A 14,935-nucleotide genomic window follows, 5' to 3' on the forward strand; every position below is an offset into this window, starting at 1 on the left:
GCTGGTAAATGATGGAGAGTGGCTTTGCAAGCTCATCTGCCAGTTCCCTGATGACCCTGGGATGGATCCCATCTGGGCCCATAGATTTATAAACATCCAGGCAGCTCAGCAGTTCTCTGACTGCCTCCTCCTGGATAACAGGGGGACCATTCTGCTCCCTGACACCATCTCCCAACCCAGGAGGACATCTGTCCTGAGGACAAGCTGTCTCCCCACTCAAGACTGAGTCAAAAAAGGCATTGAGCACCTCTGCTTTCTCTTCACCTGCAGTTACTGAGTTCCCTCCCTCCCTTTACTGGCTGATAGACAATCACTCAGAATTCACATGCAGCTAAAAACTACAACATCCTCTCTAAACATGTTTAAAGTTTGAACCTTTACTTTCAGATGGATTCCCAGCTGAGAGTGATTATTTCAGGACAGCTGAAATCACTGAAGAAACCCAGTTAGCACAGTAACTAAAGCAGCAGCACCCTAAAGGAAATGCCTGGTATGTTAGTGTGTTTTGTGGTTGGTTTGAAACAGCCAACATTTTACTGGAAATTGTTTTAGGTCAGGAGAACACTCATTTATAGGGAATGTGACTCTGGTAACACCAACAATGGCCATCACACAACTAGAGGGATTTTTCAGATACAGCCAAACCTCATTTTATGACATATCTGTGTACAGTTTATAAAACAAGTTCTTAAGACCTTCCATGGCAATAGCTGGTGAGGAGGACAGGCTTCATGGAGGCAATGCTATGCTACAACATCCATTATGTCCTTAGTGGAGAATGCACATGCTTTACTGAAAGGTTTTTATTATGCCTCAGGTCTAATAAAAATCTTTCTAAAAGTAGGCAACTGGCTACTAAAAATTAGAAAAGACAACTCCGTCTATTGCAGGAATAAGGCATCTTACATATATATCCATATCTGTGTCAAAATGTCAGAAAATATAAGGATGTAGAAGGCTCAGGAGGTTATCTTGTCTTACTACTTTCAGGGACACATACTGACACATACTGATAAAATTCAGTCAGCTGTGGGCAGAGTTCTAGTAATTGTTTAAAATCAATATCAAGTGAGGCTGATTCCCAAACTTGTCTAGGAAATGTGCTATTGTGCTCCAAGATCTCATGCATTCAGCAACAAGATAAATTTTTTGATAATATATTACCTCACTGTTCACTCCAAAAGCACATTTCAATTCATTCTTTTCTTAGTACCTCTTATACACCAAACCTTCTTTGTGCCTGAAGACTCCTGCTCCCTGAGGATGCCTTTTCTGGGAACAAATTAACACAAATTTTTTCATCTTTCTGGACAGGTTATTTTTTGAGCTTCCATGAGGAGGCTGGAGATCAAAAGACATGAAGACTAGAACAAAGACTTTCCTGAAAACTTCTGGAATCTATGAAAGTATTGAGAGAAACTTGGAGTCCACTGAATGAGCATTGTGTAAACAGCTTACAGCACACGTAGTCTCTGTCCCAGACTTTACATACTCACAAGAACATGAAAAAAGATGGTGCATTCACAGCTCTGATGGACAGAGATGGACTAAAGAACCCAGACTCACCAAGGTGACATGGAAGAACATAGGAAATAAAACCTCATAACTGGGAGAACTGCAACTGCTCTGGCTGACAAACATGTGCTAAACTTTGCCCTTCACTCTTCCCCCTGTGAGAAAACCATGCAGATAATGAAATAACTTCACAGGATGTCGATAGGAAAAGTGGCACAGAAGGCTTTCTCATTTAAGAGCAAATTTTACTCTTGTCTTGATTTCTCATTTCAAATAATGGAAAACTGTGTGATTAGAATGTTTTATTTGGGGTATTAAAATTAACCTATTGCTATTTGTATAAAGGCCATGACCCAAAATCTGCTGCAGTAAATGACAGTCTTTAGGTAGACCTTAAAGAGCTTTGGATTGAGTCCAAGTACATGTATATATCCCAAATAAAGCTACTTAAATAAGAAAGATATTATAATGTGACAGAGCAGAATGTGTCAGATGTATATCAAACATACATGCTCAATCATTTCTGTGATTTCTATTTCTATTGCTATTCCTGTAAAATGATTGCAGGAAAAGCATTTTCACACTGGGATTTCTGTATTTTCATCTGACTAGAAAATTAACAATAATAACAATGCCTTTATATACTGCTAAAGTAAAATGTATCTACTCTGTAGGCAGCATGTTTATTGCTGAATATAAAAAAAAAAAAAAAAGACAATGATGAAAGCTTCTGATATTCTAGTACTGCCACATTTAAAGAATAGTCAGGAAACACTAAGCAGATGGGATAAAATTTATAGCACAATGGGTCAAGGTTCAAGTATGGAAGGAGCCACAGACCTTACCAAGCAGGAAGAAAATACAGATCCATTTTTTGCTTATAGTTATATAGCAATGCTTTAGGGAAGATTTCATTTTAGAGAAAACATTACTAAAACTCTTATATGAGATTTTCCTCATTTTGAAATTATCTATACTGAGCCACAAACCAGTATCTAGCTCTCCCAGGTTCCCTGACTAAGCATTTATAGTAAAAGTACTCAGTACCTGAAATTTAGTTAGTGACAAGAGCAAAGATGGAAGTGGTAGTATTTCCAATGGATGTACTGCAAGTAGCATTTGCACATTATATCCCTCCAAAGCTTCATAAATCCTTGGAAACACCCCAAAAAGCTGGAATATATCATACAAAGTATTCCTACATCTGTACACTTCAGCACTGATAAAAAAAGATCTTTTCTGGTATTGCTTTCTTTATTACTAAGATTGAAGTCTCAGTCCAGATTTTGACTAGACTCAAAAACAAACCATTTATTGGGGAATATACTGCACCCTTGTGCAGCATTGCTCATTTATGGTGCAACCATAACCCAGAAAACAATGTACTTCCCATACCTGTCTACTCAGTACCCAAAACTACGACAGCTTTTTTTGAATGAAAATGTAGGAATAATTTGATTAACTGAAAAGAGTATGAATGAAAATCCCTGAGAATCTTGAAATTTATTTTATCCTTAAGATACAGCAGCACATACTTCAAATCCAAAAGGCAACTTCTAAAAGCTTTAAAGTCTGAGGTAGGTTATAATAGGTACAAATCAGAGACAAAGTACTCCTTAGTGCTGGGGGAAAATAGAAATGTTGCTTGCTTTAAAATGTGAACAGAAGAAACAGAATGAACTGCTTTAGCCAAAGTTTTGTTGGTATATTGAGGAGAGTACAAGCACGGGAGATATTTAAGACGTGCTGCATCCTGTTGATCAGAGAAGACATTCAACACAACTTCTACTGGACTGTTCTGTGTCTTAGCAGAGGACAAGTAGCCTTGCCAAGTCTGATAAATATGCAAGTGACTGTCACAATTTTCTGCTCACTGTACACTCTTTCACTCTAAATCACCCAGTATATCATCTTAGTAGGTCCTTGTCTACTCCTTCTCCACTTTCTAGACACAATTCTGAGCATTTCTAAGCTAATTTTTATTCACAAAACATTATGGCTGGTAATTCCAGCCATAATTTTTCTAGAACTTCTCACTGATCTGTACTGATGTTTTCTCTCCTTTTTGGGCTTTTTGATTGTTGTGGCTTCTTCCTATGTTTTCTCTCTTGCTCCTGACAACTCTTGCATGGATTTCTTTGCAGACAATTTTCTATTCTTTCTTACCCTGCAATCTTCTCAACCTTTTGCTTACACATCTACATCTTATCTTGGAGCAATTCTATCCAGCATCCCAATTTAAATGTGTGACGACTTAACTATTAAAATCTCACCCCTGGCCTAACTCCTTCCATTGAACCTACACAAAAACATGAGTGTCTAACATTTCAAAATTCTTACAAAAGCTTCTGCCTATTTTGGCTAAAACTACCTGCTTACTTTGTTATTTCTTAACTTTACTAATTTTCTTTGCTTCCTGTAACTGTCAACCATCACTTCCTGCTACATTTTCACAAAAGCTTTTGTTCATTTGTATCTTTCCTACTAACCCACTCTATGTTACCATTAAAATTCTTGCCTGTGCCCTGAAGTTGTTTTATTTGGATTTCAGCTCCCTCTTTCTTGACCTTCTCTGTTTCATCTTTTATTCTGTACAGATATTTTACTTCATCAAGTAAACCCAGATCTTTGCTTACTGAATTCATTTTAGCACCTACTTCTTTAGAAGTATGTGTAACTCTAAAAACCAAACTCAAAATCTTTCATGGTCCCAGTTAACTATTTCAGTGAAGTCCCAGAGGGCTAGAGCCCATCTTTCATTTCAAAAAATAGTAATAGAAGTATTGTAGAACAAGCTGGTCTTAACACAACTATTTATTGAAAGCACATGTAAAGTTGATATGAAACTTGCAGAATGGGCTAAAGTAGGATGACAAATAAATAACTTTTGAAAATGCATTGACCAACACTCCGATAATGCCTGAAACCTAAGAGAACAATATAAATATACTGGCAGTAACTTGATAAGCTGGTTTATGGGGGTTTCTCTTGGATTTCACTAGCACGTCTGCTTTCAATTATACAGATGAAAAACAAAGAGCTTTAACATCTTGCTCTTCTCCTGATTGCAATAAAATCTGAAAATGGCCTCTTAAAACAAAACTCAACTAAAAGCTACTTTAGAGGTCGCAGTCATGTTTCAGAAGTAGTAGTATGTGATTTTTTGGGGCAGATTTTATTTATAATAGCACACAAGAAAGCACAGATTTAGTCTTTCATGTGTTCTACCTCCACCCATATACTTCTTATAAATGTACTGTTATAAAAGCACATGTAAAAATCATAATCTTAAAATAAAACTCATTCCACAAAGTCAGTGGAACATTTTTTTTTATTACAACAGTAAGCTTCCCCTGAATAGACATGTTTCCAGATGTTTAGTGAGTTAAAACTGTGCCTGCAGTACCAAGATGTGCCAAAGAGAGAGCTACAGGATGAACTATTAATCTGGCCATGATGATGTAATTCATCTTCTTCAGTTTATGGTAGTTGATATGTGTTAAATCATGCAATGTTTACAGTAAAAAAAGTTGCATCATGAAATATTTTAAGATTTTAAGATCCTTTTGCAAAGAATGATATACATACCTATATTCATGTGCACTGGGCAGTTCCCCTGAAGGCTGTCCCTTCAGTTCCTTCAGAATGAAGACTTTTAAGAGCTACTGATGGTAGGTTTACTAATGGTTCATTAGTAAGGAAAAGCAATTAAGAAAACTGATGGTAACAAGTTTAGAAGAAAACTGTCATAAATACGCTGTCCTAGTAACAACTTGCAATTGTACTTAAGAGCTCCTCTTTGCTCCAAGGCCCCTTATTCCCGACCTGCAGGGGATCACAGACTCCGCACCAAAGGCTTGAACAACATGACCTCACCATGTAATTATTCCATTTATCTCCAAAACACAGATTACTATTCAATATTCAATAATTATTTCACCCAAGAGAAGCCAACTCTTTAAATGCTGATCTCCTAAACAGGGATCCTCGCCTTCTTTCAGACATTTAAATCTACTTTTATCCAGTGTACTTAAGTTTTAAGAAATAGAAATTCTCAGTCAAATTAGAGTATGGATTCTAATTTGGGAATAAAAAAAATTTGCCAATTTTTGTATTAAAAAAACTTAAAAAAACCTGAATTTACAGATCTAATGACTTCCCAGTTTTTTAACAAATTTTCTAGTAACTAAGGTTAAATGTATGGAGGTTACAAAGCAAAATTTTTCATGTTCAACAATAATGTTGAATGCTTAAAATTACTATGTCTTCACACTGTGACACATCACAGTTTTGCTGATGTACTTTGTTGTCTAAGGCAAAGTAAGAGCTATTTTGTTTCTGGAGTTGAATGCTGTTCTTCTGACCTTCTTATTCTGTCCCTCTTTTAAAGGAGTGTTACAATCTCCTTATGAAAAGCAAGTGTTTTGACAGATATCTGTGATAAGTGCTTTGCTTTAAGAAAAACCAAGACTCAAAACACTGTGACAGTAACAAATTATTTACTTCACTGGCTTTCGTCTGCCTAGGCCAAAGAATGTTTCCAAGTCCTTGCCCAGAGTGTAATGAAACCTCAATGGACCCCTTGGGGTTACTCTAATGGAAAAGTCACTTACCTGTTAGCTGTGATAAATTCATTATCACCATAGGACAAATACTTTCTTTGTCATCTCCTACAAATTAAGATTTGCATGAGATCTCTACAATGAATTAAATCATGTTCACATCCTCTCTTCAGACGGTACTAAAAGATGGGGAAAAGTGTGCAACACGGAAAAGGAGTCATGGCCCGGGTCCAGATCCCTGCTTTCAAAAGCAACCACATCACATGGTATCATTCATAAATGCTCCACATTTCGTCTCCAAAAAACCCGCATCCTTTGCTTCGCTATTCCTCCCGCTCCTCTGGAATTCCAATTAACTGCTGGCGCAGTTTCCCGTGTTTTCCGTCGTGTCTCCGGCAGATCAGAGCTGACACCTCTGCGCTCCGCCGGGCTCGGACCCATCACCTCGCGGTGCCACCGCCTCGGGCTGGGGACGAGGGGCACCGTGCTATTCCTGTGACACCCACAGGATCCTGCGCTGGATCCCGGCTGGGGTGTGCGCCGGGAGAACCCGGTCACCCTTTCCGCGGGGCGCAGCCCGTCCCGGCACAGCCTGCACCGAGCCTGTCCGGGGGCAGCGGCGGGGCCGGTGCTCACCGCACCTTCCCGCTCACTTGGACGTGGCAGCGGCGCTTTAAAAGCCTGCCCGGAAGGTCCAGGGACACGGGGAAGAAGGGGGCCCCAAGGGGAGCCCCGCGGCCCCGGAGCCGGCAGCGGGACGGAGCCCGGCTGCTCGGGGCGCTGGCAGCGCTCCCGCACTTACCTTGTCCCCGGAGCCGAGGCAGCAGCGCCAGGAGCAGGAGCAGCCGCAGCGGCCGGGCCCCGCCGGGGGTGTCCATCGGCGGGGAGCGCTCGCTCCGAGCGGGTCTCGGCTCTCCTGCGGCGTCCGCTGGGCTCCCCCTCTTCGCTTGCTGCCGCTGCCGCTGCTGCTATCCCAGCCGCCTGAGACCGGTTGGAAAAGAGCTCGCAGGAACCCCCCACTCGGTGGGCTTTACAAAGATTTAATTCAGCGCCTGCCCGCTTAATTATACAGCCTGCAAGTGCTCGGCAGAACAGAGCCGTCACGGCAGCTCGGAGGCACGAACCCTGTTGCTTATGATACCCCGCCGCCCCCACACGCTCTAAAAGTGACTCCCTTGAGCTCGGAAAACTGCAGATCCTCAGCGTGAACCTCGGGCCGGCGTGACTGATTCTGTGAAGGAGAAGTGCAGCGACTTCTCTGGCTTCCAAGAAAACCAGAAAGGCAAGGCAAAGCAAAACAAAACAAAAGAAACCACCTAGTAGAGGTTTAACCTCTACAGGGGAGATATTCAACCCCCCTGCTAGGTCTTTCCGTGGATTTCATCCCAATACGGCTTTTGTCAATAAAATAAGATTTTAAAAAGGGGAGAGATTCTAGAATCTTTCAATGAAATTCAGCCGGGAAAATGAAAATCCCTTCTTCCCTCCCCCTCCTCTTAAGAAATCAGGATGAGAATTTCAAACTAAATGAGGCAGCTCTGCTCTCTCTCTCCTCCCTTCTTTTTTCTTTTTTTCTTTCTTTTTTTTTTTTTTTTTTTAACCTCCTTATCTTATTTAAACAGGAACACAAACACTGATAGTGGTCAAAGGACCCAGTTGGCAATGCTGTTGCTGAGATCTTTAAGATAATGAGAGGGATAATATTTGCAGGCAAATGGGGATGGAAACACACGGAGAGTTCAACACCCCAGTATACTTTGCCCTCGATTTTACACAAACAAAGAGTTGGAAGTCATTGTGTGTTTACTTGAAGGTTGTGCCCCATGGACTCTGATAGGGCTATTCCTCTTTTTGCATTACTCAATAATGCAACTTTTGAGTATCTCTCCTCAAAGTGTCCAAATGAAAAAAGTATTTAAGGCAGCAAGGGTTGAATTTGTGTTTTCTTCTGAACCAAGTTATTTGTACTTTTCTAACACAAGAACATAAATACAGCCATAAGGCCAAGAGCCCAACTATCTCAAAAGCCTGTCTTGAGCCATAATCATAAAGTAGTGGAAGAGCATGAATAAGAAAAACACACATGATAATTTTCCCAACTACTCTCCCAGCCTTCAGTTCCTTTGAGTTTGGAGCATTTCCTCAGTGAAATGTGGTCTGTGTACTTAGTAGCCCTCAGTGAATTTCTATTCCAGGTATTTATAATGTCTCCCCAAGAGCTCTTGTAAAACTTTATCATCCAAAGTACCCTTTGGCAATTGGTTTCATGGATTTACCAGTGACTGTGTGAAGGGCCATTTCCTTTTGTTCCATTTGAACCTGGTTCCAATGCCCTTCTGGTGGTGCCTCCCACATATACTGCAAAAAGAGTTATCCAAGAACTGACCTCCATCCACACTCAAAATGCCAACATCATCTTCCTTTCGGTGTTTTTTTTTTGGTGTTTTTTGTTGTTGTTGTTGTTTGGTTTGTTTGTTTTTTTGTTTTGGGTTTTTTTGGGATTTTTTGTTAGTATTTTATTGGGAAGGGGCAGATGGAAAAGGTGGAAAAGGATGAATGGCTAATTTTATTTGGGGAGGATTTTAATTGGGGGATTTTCTACATAAGCATGCCTATTTCTCTCTCTTGTTTAAATGCCCTAACTCAGTTTAAAAGGATTTTACATTAGTTACAGTGGGACCTTGACAGTGTTTTATTCCAACCTCCCAGCTACCATTTTTCATGTAGCAGACAGCTGGAAAAAACACTTAATAAAGATTACACTTTGCCTAAAATCCATACCAGTTTACTGAACCAGAGGAATGCCCTCTATAGAAACTCTGGGTTGAGTTCAACATTGCCTTATTTCACTCTACGTTAAAACCTTCCCTAATTGATTAAAGGTGGATAGAAAGAACGTCACCCAGCATGCCTGAAACAGTGTAAAGTCATACATAATAGCCTGTCCACACATGGAGTTACCCTGATTAACACCATGTGTGGACATTTTTACTCCAGAGTAAGAATTCCTTGTTCCTGTTTAGCTGGCCATCACAAACCAGCAAACGAGGCAAATTTAAATAAGGTTTAAGAAGTATTTCTAGAAAACATCATGGCTGTGGTCATCTGCAGATCTGACAAAAGGTTTTTCCTTGGTTTGGGGTGGGGTTTTTTTGTTCAATAGACATTTCTACTATAAATTGGCACTCTCACCTACAGTCAGATTGAGAGGCCTCAACTACATGTGATTCCAATTACTGACCCCAAGCTTTGTAATGAGCTGAGCCATGCACTTCAGGCTCAATCCAGAGGTCCTGGGAGTCAATGAAAAGCAAGGGCTTATGAGAGGAAACATTTTGCATAACCACATTTTTTTCTTATATCTGTTTGTAAAGGCTCTGTAATCTTTTGTGTAGCTCTAAAACAAACAAACTCTTTAATGAGGATTTTGTTTCTACTTCAGAAGAATCAAAATCATTTGCAGAAGCTCAGATTAATGAGTAATGACAGCGTAACAAATCGTTGCGCAAGTCATTTCCAAGGGTCCTGTTGAGAGTAGATACACACAAGTAGATTGGCAAAGAATTTAGGATTACTCTATCAAATCCAGCCATCTATGGCAGCAGCTCCCATTTGGCTACTTAGGAATTCTTGAGATGGCCTGATAAAGTCTCTATAAGGGCATCAGCCTCTGTGTAATGAACAAAGCCGACCTGACGTCCCAGCTGCTGTGCCTCCCAGATCATCTCTTTAACTGCAGCTCCCAAAGCCTGACTTTTTACCACTCCACCTATCTGTCCCAGAAGTTGAGCAAAAGAGAGGGAAATGAAATTGCACTGTCTTTCCTGTTTTCAGGAGGAATGTTGCAAGGAAGTTAATAGACTCACCTGGAAGTTAAATCTAACTGTAAATTTCTAATTGTAAAGGGAAACTGCTCAGGTCCTATGGCAAAAAATGAAGCTACATATTGGCTCTTGTATGTGCCGCATTAAAAATGCATAAAAAGGCCTCTTCTACTTGACAGGAAGAATACATCACTGATTGATACACAAGAATTAAGATGATTCCTGGATCTTACTGTCTCCCACTGTAAATATGAGACCTCAAACTCTACAGAAGGTAAATCTATGGCTATTGGAGTACATATGACCACTCAGCTTAGCTCCAAACACTAGTATGAGCATGGTACAACTGACATTCAGCTTCTTTCCTGCCTGGAGCATGAAAATAAAAAGAAACTTTGCAGAGTTTTCAGAGATGGATGCACAGTAATAATTGGTTATTTTTTTGAAACTGCTACTGCCATTACAGATAACAATTGCTTGCTTATTTTGAGTCTAAATGAAACTTTCATTTTTAATAGCTCTCTGGACTTGTATTCATGTTGAAGTTGTCACTTTGTGCATCACCACTGATCACCAAAGCCCCTTAGGATGGTATCACTTGGGGACACCTAATATGCACTTTCCATATTCTTGTCAGGGATTAATTTGGAATAAACCAGGATGCAGGCACATCCCCATCCTCAACTCCCAAACTATAGGACATCCATATCAAATGGTTCCCAGCCTAGGCAAAGAAAAGGAAATGGGAGGACCAGGAGCCTCCTCTGTTGCCCTACAAGTTCAAAACTGCACCTCCAAGAAAGCTCACCCAGACACCACCACCACTAGGCTTGTTATGGCATCTTGTAGGTAAAAGCAGAGCTGGAATTCCTTCTAGAAAAATTACTATGTCATTCATAACAATCCTTAATTTAGACTGTTCTTTCGATAAATTGTATTGTATATAAATAGAAATGCATAAACAACTCATATTACACACACACACATATAAATATAAATATAAATATAAATATAAATATAAATATAAATATAAATATAAATATAAATATAAATATAAATATAAATATAAATATAAATATAAATAATATAAATATAAATATAAATATAAATACATATGTATGATTACATGGATGCCAGTAGTCCAAGCCACTATTCCATTTGCATATACAAGAAATACAGATGCTTGTATCCAAACAAGAGAATCTACCTGGGCATACATTTCAAAAGTCTAAAGACTGTCAGAAGAGGTTTGGCTTATCTTAAAGAGCTTTTCTTGTAAAATACAAAACATGCTTCTAAGCATGTTGAGGTTTTGCCCATTTTGGAATTTATATCCATTTTTTACATGCTGCCTACATTTTCTTTTATCTCTTTTCTGATTTAGGGAAATAGATATAGCTATCTTGGACACTCAGAACACACACTGGTTGTCCATTAATATGTATGGGGACTGCTTCTAAGACTAGGGGGAAGTTTATATGGGCATAAAGGAATGCTTTGATGATCCATGTCATTTCCCTTGTGGCACTATTTGTTGAATTCAGGAATAATTCAGTCTGACATTCATAGGGCATTTCCTGCCTTTCCTTCTAGAGATGCATCCTCCCAGCCTCTCAGATCTCTCACTTCCCATAAATTTCCTTTCCCCTTCTAAACTTTCTCATGTCCCCACACACTGAACTAGCTTGATATGTGAATCTGCAAGGTGTTTTCCATGACTTGAGTCCTAGGAAGGCTGTGATCTTTTGGATAAGCTGGAGAACAGTGTGAGTCATGCACACACACATAGGAGGGGACAATGGCATCTGCTTTAGACTCTGCTTGGAGCCTCCACAAATCCAACAGCAGGGATCAGCCACTATTTTAGCTGCAGTCTAAATAAAATCTCATTATAAAGGATGGGGAAAATCCATCAATAAAGTAAATGGTTATTCTGGTAAAGGCCATTTCCTCTCCTGATAACCCTGGTAAATTTGAACTCCAATCCCTTGCCAAACAAAAGTAATGTCTGAGTATGTGACCCAATGATCTTTGGGCACCAGAAAATACACAAATGAATGTAAGACATTTCAGTCTTGAATAAATAAAATCCCAGAGTCAGTTGTATCTACTAGCTTCAGATCAGGAGTAGTTTTCTGTTTCCTCATGGTCACTGAAGACCTGCATCATTCAGTGCTTCTTCATTGTTTCATGAATTTGCTGTATTATTTACAAGTCTTTTTGCACAGTTCTAATAAACAAGAAGCCATCCTACCCATCTGCAAACAGTCCCAGCCTGCCAGAAAACCTTTATCTTACCATTAGAAACTATGATTTAAAACAGTATAACATAAGCAGACAGTCAGTGGAAAGAGTATGAACGCTGATAAAACTCTGCAACAAATTCATGTATACTCATTTCCTCCTTTTCCCCAGTTTTACAGACAGCCTGTTTCTTTTCCTCAGTCTCAGTTTCCTTATCAGAGGTTCTCAAACTTTATTTACTCATGTACCACATCCTTTAAACTTCACAGCCTTTGGCTTAATATCTTTGTCCCAGGAACCCGAGATCATTCTTGGTGGCCTGATTCAACAAACACATGTTAATAATACTATTTACAGGGAGTATGGCTTGCATTTACAAAATGGTGACACAATTCTGAGCAGTGGCTATGAGAGGGTACCTTAATAAACATTAATTTGAAAGTTATTGCAGTGTAGCAAACTGTTTAGAATAAAATTATATCTTTTCCATATTTTTTAGCACAATTCCACAGAAACTGGTTGATACCTGGTATATGTGAAATTTGTACACACTGGGTTTTAATTGGAAATGAATGGATCAGAAGATCTATGTACAGCTGCAAAATGCAAATACTGAATGAACTTCATGTTCCATGCTGCATGTGCCCTGTTGTTCTCAGGACAGAAAGCTCCATTTGTATGTCTCCATCATCAGCCAAAGCCTCTGTGGATGAGGAGGCTGGCTCAGTCTTTGGAGAGATAGTTATTTGAATAACATTGAGCTTTTCTGTCTGTCAGGGATTACTTTGTCATTCCTTTCTTAGCTCCTGGGTGAGCTCTGGAAACAGAGGAAGCAAAAAAGTTTAGGTTCTACCTGAAAGAACTTCAGATCTTTTTTTTTGAGAACAACTGATCTTTTCTTTTCCAGACTACCCTTTCCTCACACTCTTATTTCTTTTGACTTTGATCCCACAACTGTGCTTTCATATAGTCATAGAGTTTGGGATTGGGTCAATGAGATACTCCTGCAAGAGGGAAGAACAGCCTCCAAGTGGACATAGGAAAACAGGATGTGCCCTCCAGACAGCGGCAGCTTACACCAAAAGGAGGTAGAATAAATGTCCAGGCTGCTCACAAAAATGACCCCCCACACCCTAAAAGTCCTAAACATGCAGGAATTAATTATCCAGGAGAAATGTGGTCTGCTAAACAGCAAGTTTGAGCAGACTTTAATAGATACTCTGTTTCTAGCTCAATGTCTCTGGCTTCTGAGATATTTTTTGGCAAAACACTGGACTTCTTGGTGCCTCATGTTGTCTATAGGGATAACCTGATTTGTAAAATGTTTTGAGCTCCATAAAATTAAACAAGGTGCATAAGAATTAGTTGTTAGAAACTAGCAATTTTAGGCCATTAGCTTCCCAAGACTGTGGTATGAAGTAATTTGGGCCAATTTTAACTTCTATTTCCCCTGTTTCAAAGCAACATCCTATATAGTCTATATTACAGTAAAATAAGTTAACATTACAGCAACATTAGTGTTCAGAATAGCTCTCATATTTTCTCCAAACTTAGATATGTACAGACAAGCAGATTTCCAGCCAAATAGCAGATAAAGACATTTGCTGGATAGTTGTTCTGTAATTTGTACTCTACTTCTGAAATATTCCACAAACATACCGGCTGTCATTATGGAGATCTAACTTGTGCAAGTCAGTAATAGTTGCATTGCAAGTCAGAAAACAGGGTTCTTTCAAATAGGTGTATTTGGGGGCCATACAAATGGTGTCTTAACTCTCCTGCAGCAGATAGGTTGTATGAAGAGCATTTGCAGAATTATTTACCCAAATCCAGAAAAATAAGTTTATTCAATATACTGTGTTTAATAGCTCTTCTAAAGACAAGTGAAAGTTTGGCTCTAAGGAAATCACTGGCAAAATTCCCACTGACTTCAGTGGGGCCAATGTTGCTGTTAACTCTTCCCTACAAGGAAAATCCAGATTGCCTAGGAAGCTGGCCTGCCTCTGCTAAGACCTCAGTCCAGACTGCTTACAAGTTGAACTGATTTTGTACAATTATGAAAGCTGTTATTCTTGAGAATTTGCCAAATCCTCAAGACAAAACTAGCATAATAAATTATCCCAAACTTTTACCCTGGAGTAAAACAAACCTTCTCATTTTATAAATGAAAGCACCTATGTTGACTTCCATATTCCAGTGGTTTCACTGACAGTTTAACAGAAATTAGAAAAAAAATTATTATTTCCGAAAAGAAACTCATGCTTATTAAATGAACACTGATGAAACATTCTGCCTCCAAGTCTGACATTTCATTATAAAGGCACTAAAATATATAAAATTTGTTTAAATACAAGTATATTGTTTAGTATCTTCTGAAACTATCAGAATTAAGGATGATTTATAGCCTGTGAGGAAAGGCTAAGTTAATTGGGATTATTCAGTCTGGAAAACAGAAGGCTCTGGGGCAGCATAAATGCCCCTTCCATTACCTGAAGTGAACCTAGAAGAAAGATGGGGAGAGATTATTTACAAGGGTCTGGAGTGACAGGACAAAGGGGAATGGTTTCAAAGTGAGAGAGAGTAGGTTTAGATTGGATATTAGGCAGAAATTCTCTGTTGTGAGGGTGATGAGGCCCTGGCACACAGTCCCCAGAGAACCTGTGGCTGCCTCAGCCTTGAAGTATTCAAGACCAAGTTGGACAGGGCTTGAAGCAACCTGGGGTAGTGGAAAGTGTCCCTGCCTGTGTCAGGGAGTGAAATGGGATGGGTTGTAAGTCCTCTTCCAACACA

The 14,935-nt window shown here is 39.4% G+C and overlaps 1 protein-coding gene across 2 annotated transcripts in view; it reads right to left on the reverse strand.

Moving 5' to 3' along the window:
* Nucleotides 1-7,564, reverse strand: part of FBLN1 (fibulin 1) — a 79,740-nt gene extending 72,176 nt beyond the window's left edge. Inside the window, exon 1 of one of the 2 annotated variants that reach the window (XM_015626915.3) lies at nt 6,880-7,557. In XM_015626915.3, coding sequence (XP_015482401.1) covers nt 6,880-6,955 — 76 coding nt within the window. In that variant the 5' untranslated portion in view covers nt 6,956-7,557. Of the gene's footprint in view, nt 1-6,879 lie in introns of both variants that reach the window. The other variant, XM_015626916.3, reaches the window with a different exon arrangement.
* Nucleotides 7,565-14,935: the final 7,371 nt, after the last annotated feature.

This window comes from Parus major, chromosome 1A (genome assembly GCF_001522545.3).
Source record: "Parus major isolate Abel chromosome 1A, Parus_major1.1, whole genome shotgun sequence".
Lineage (NCBI taxonomy): Eukaryota > Metazoa > Chordata > Aves > Passeriformes > Paridae > Parus > Parus major.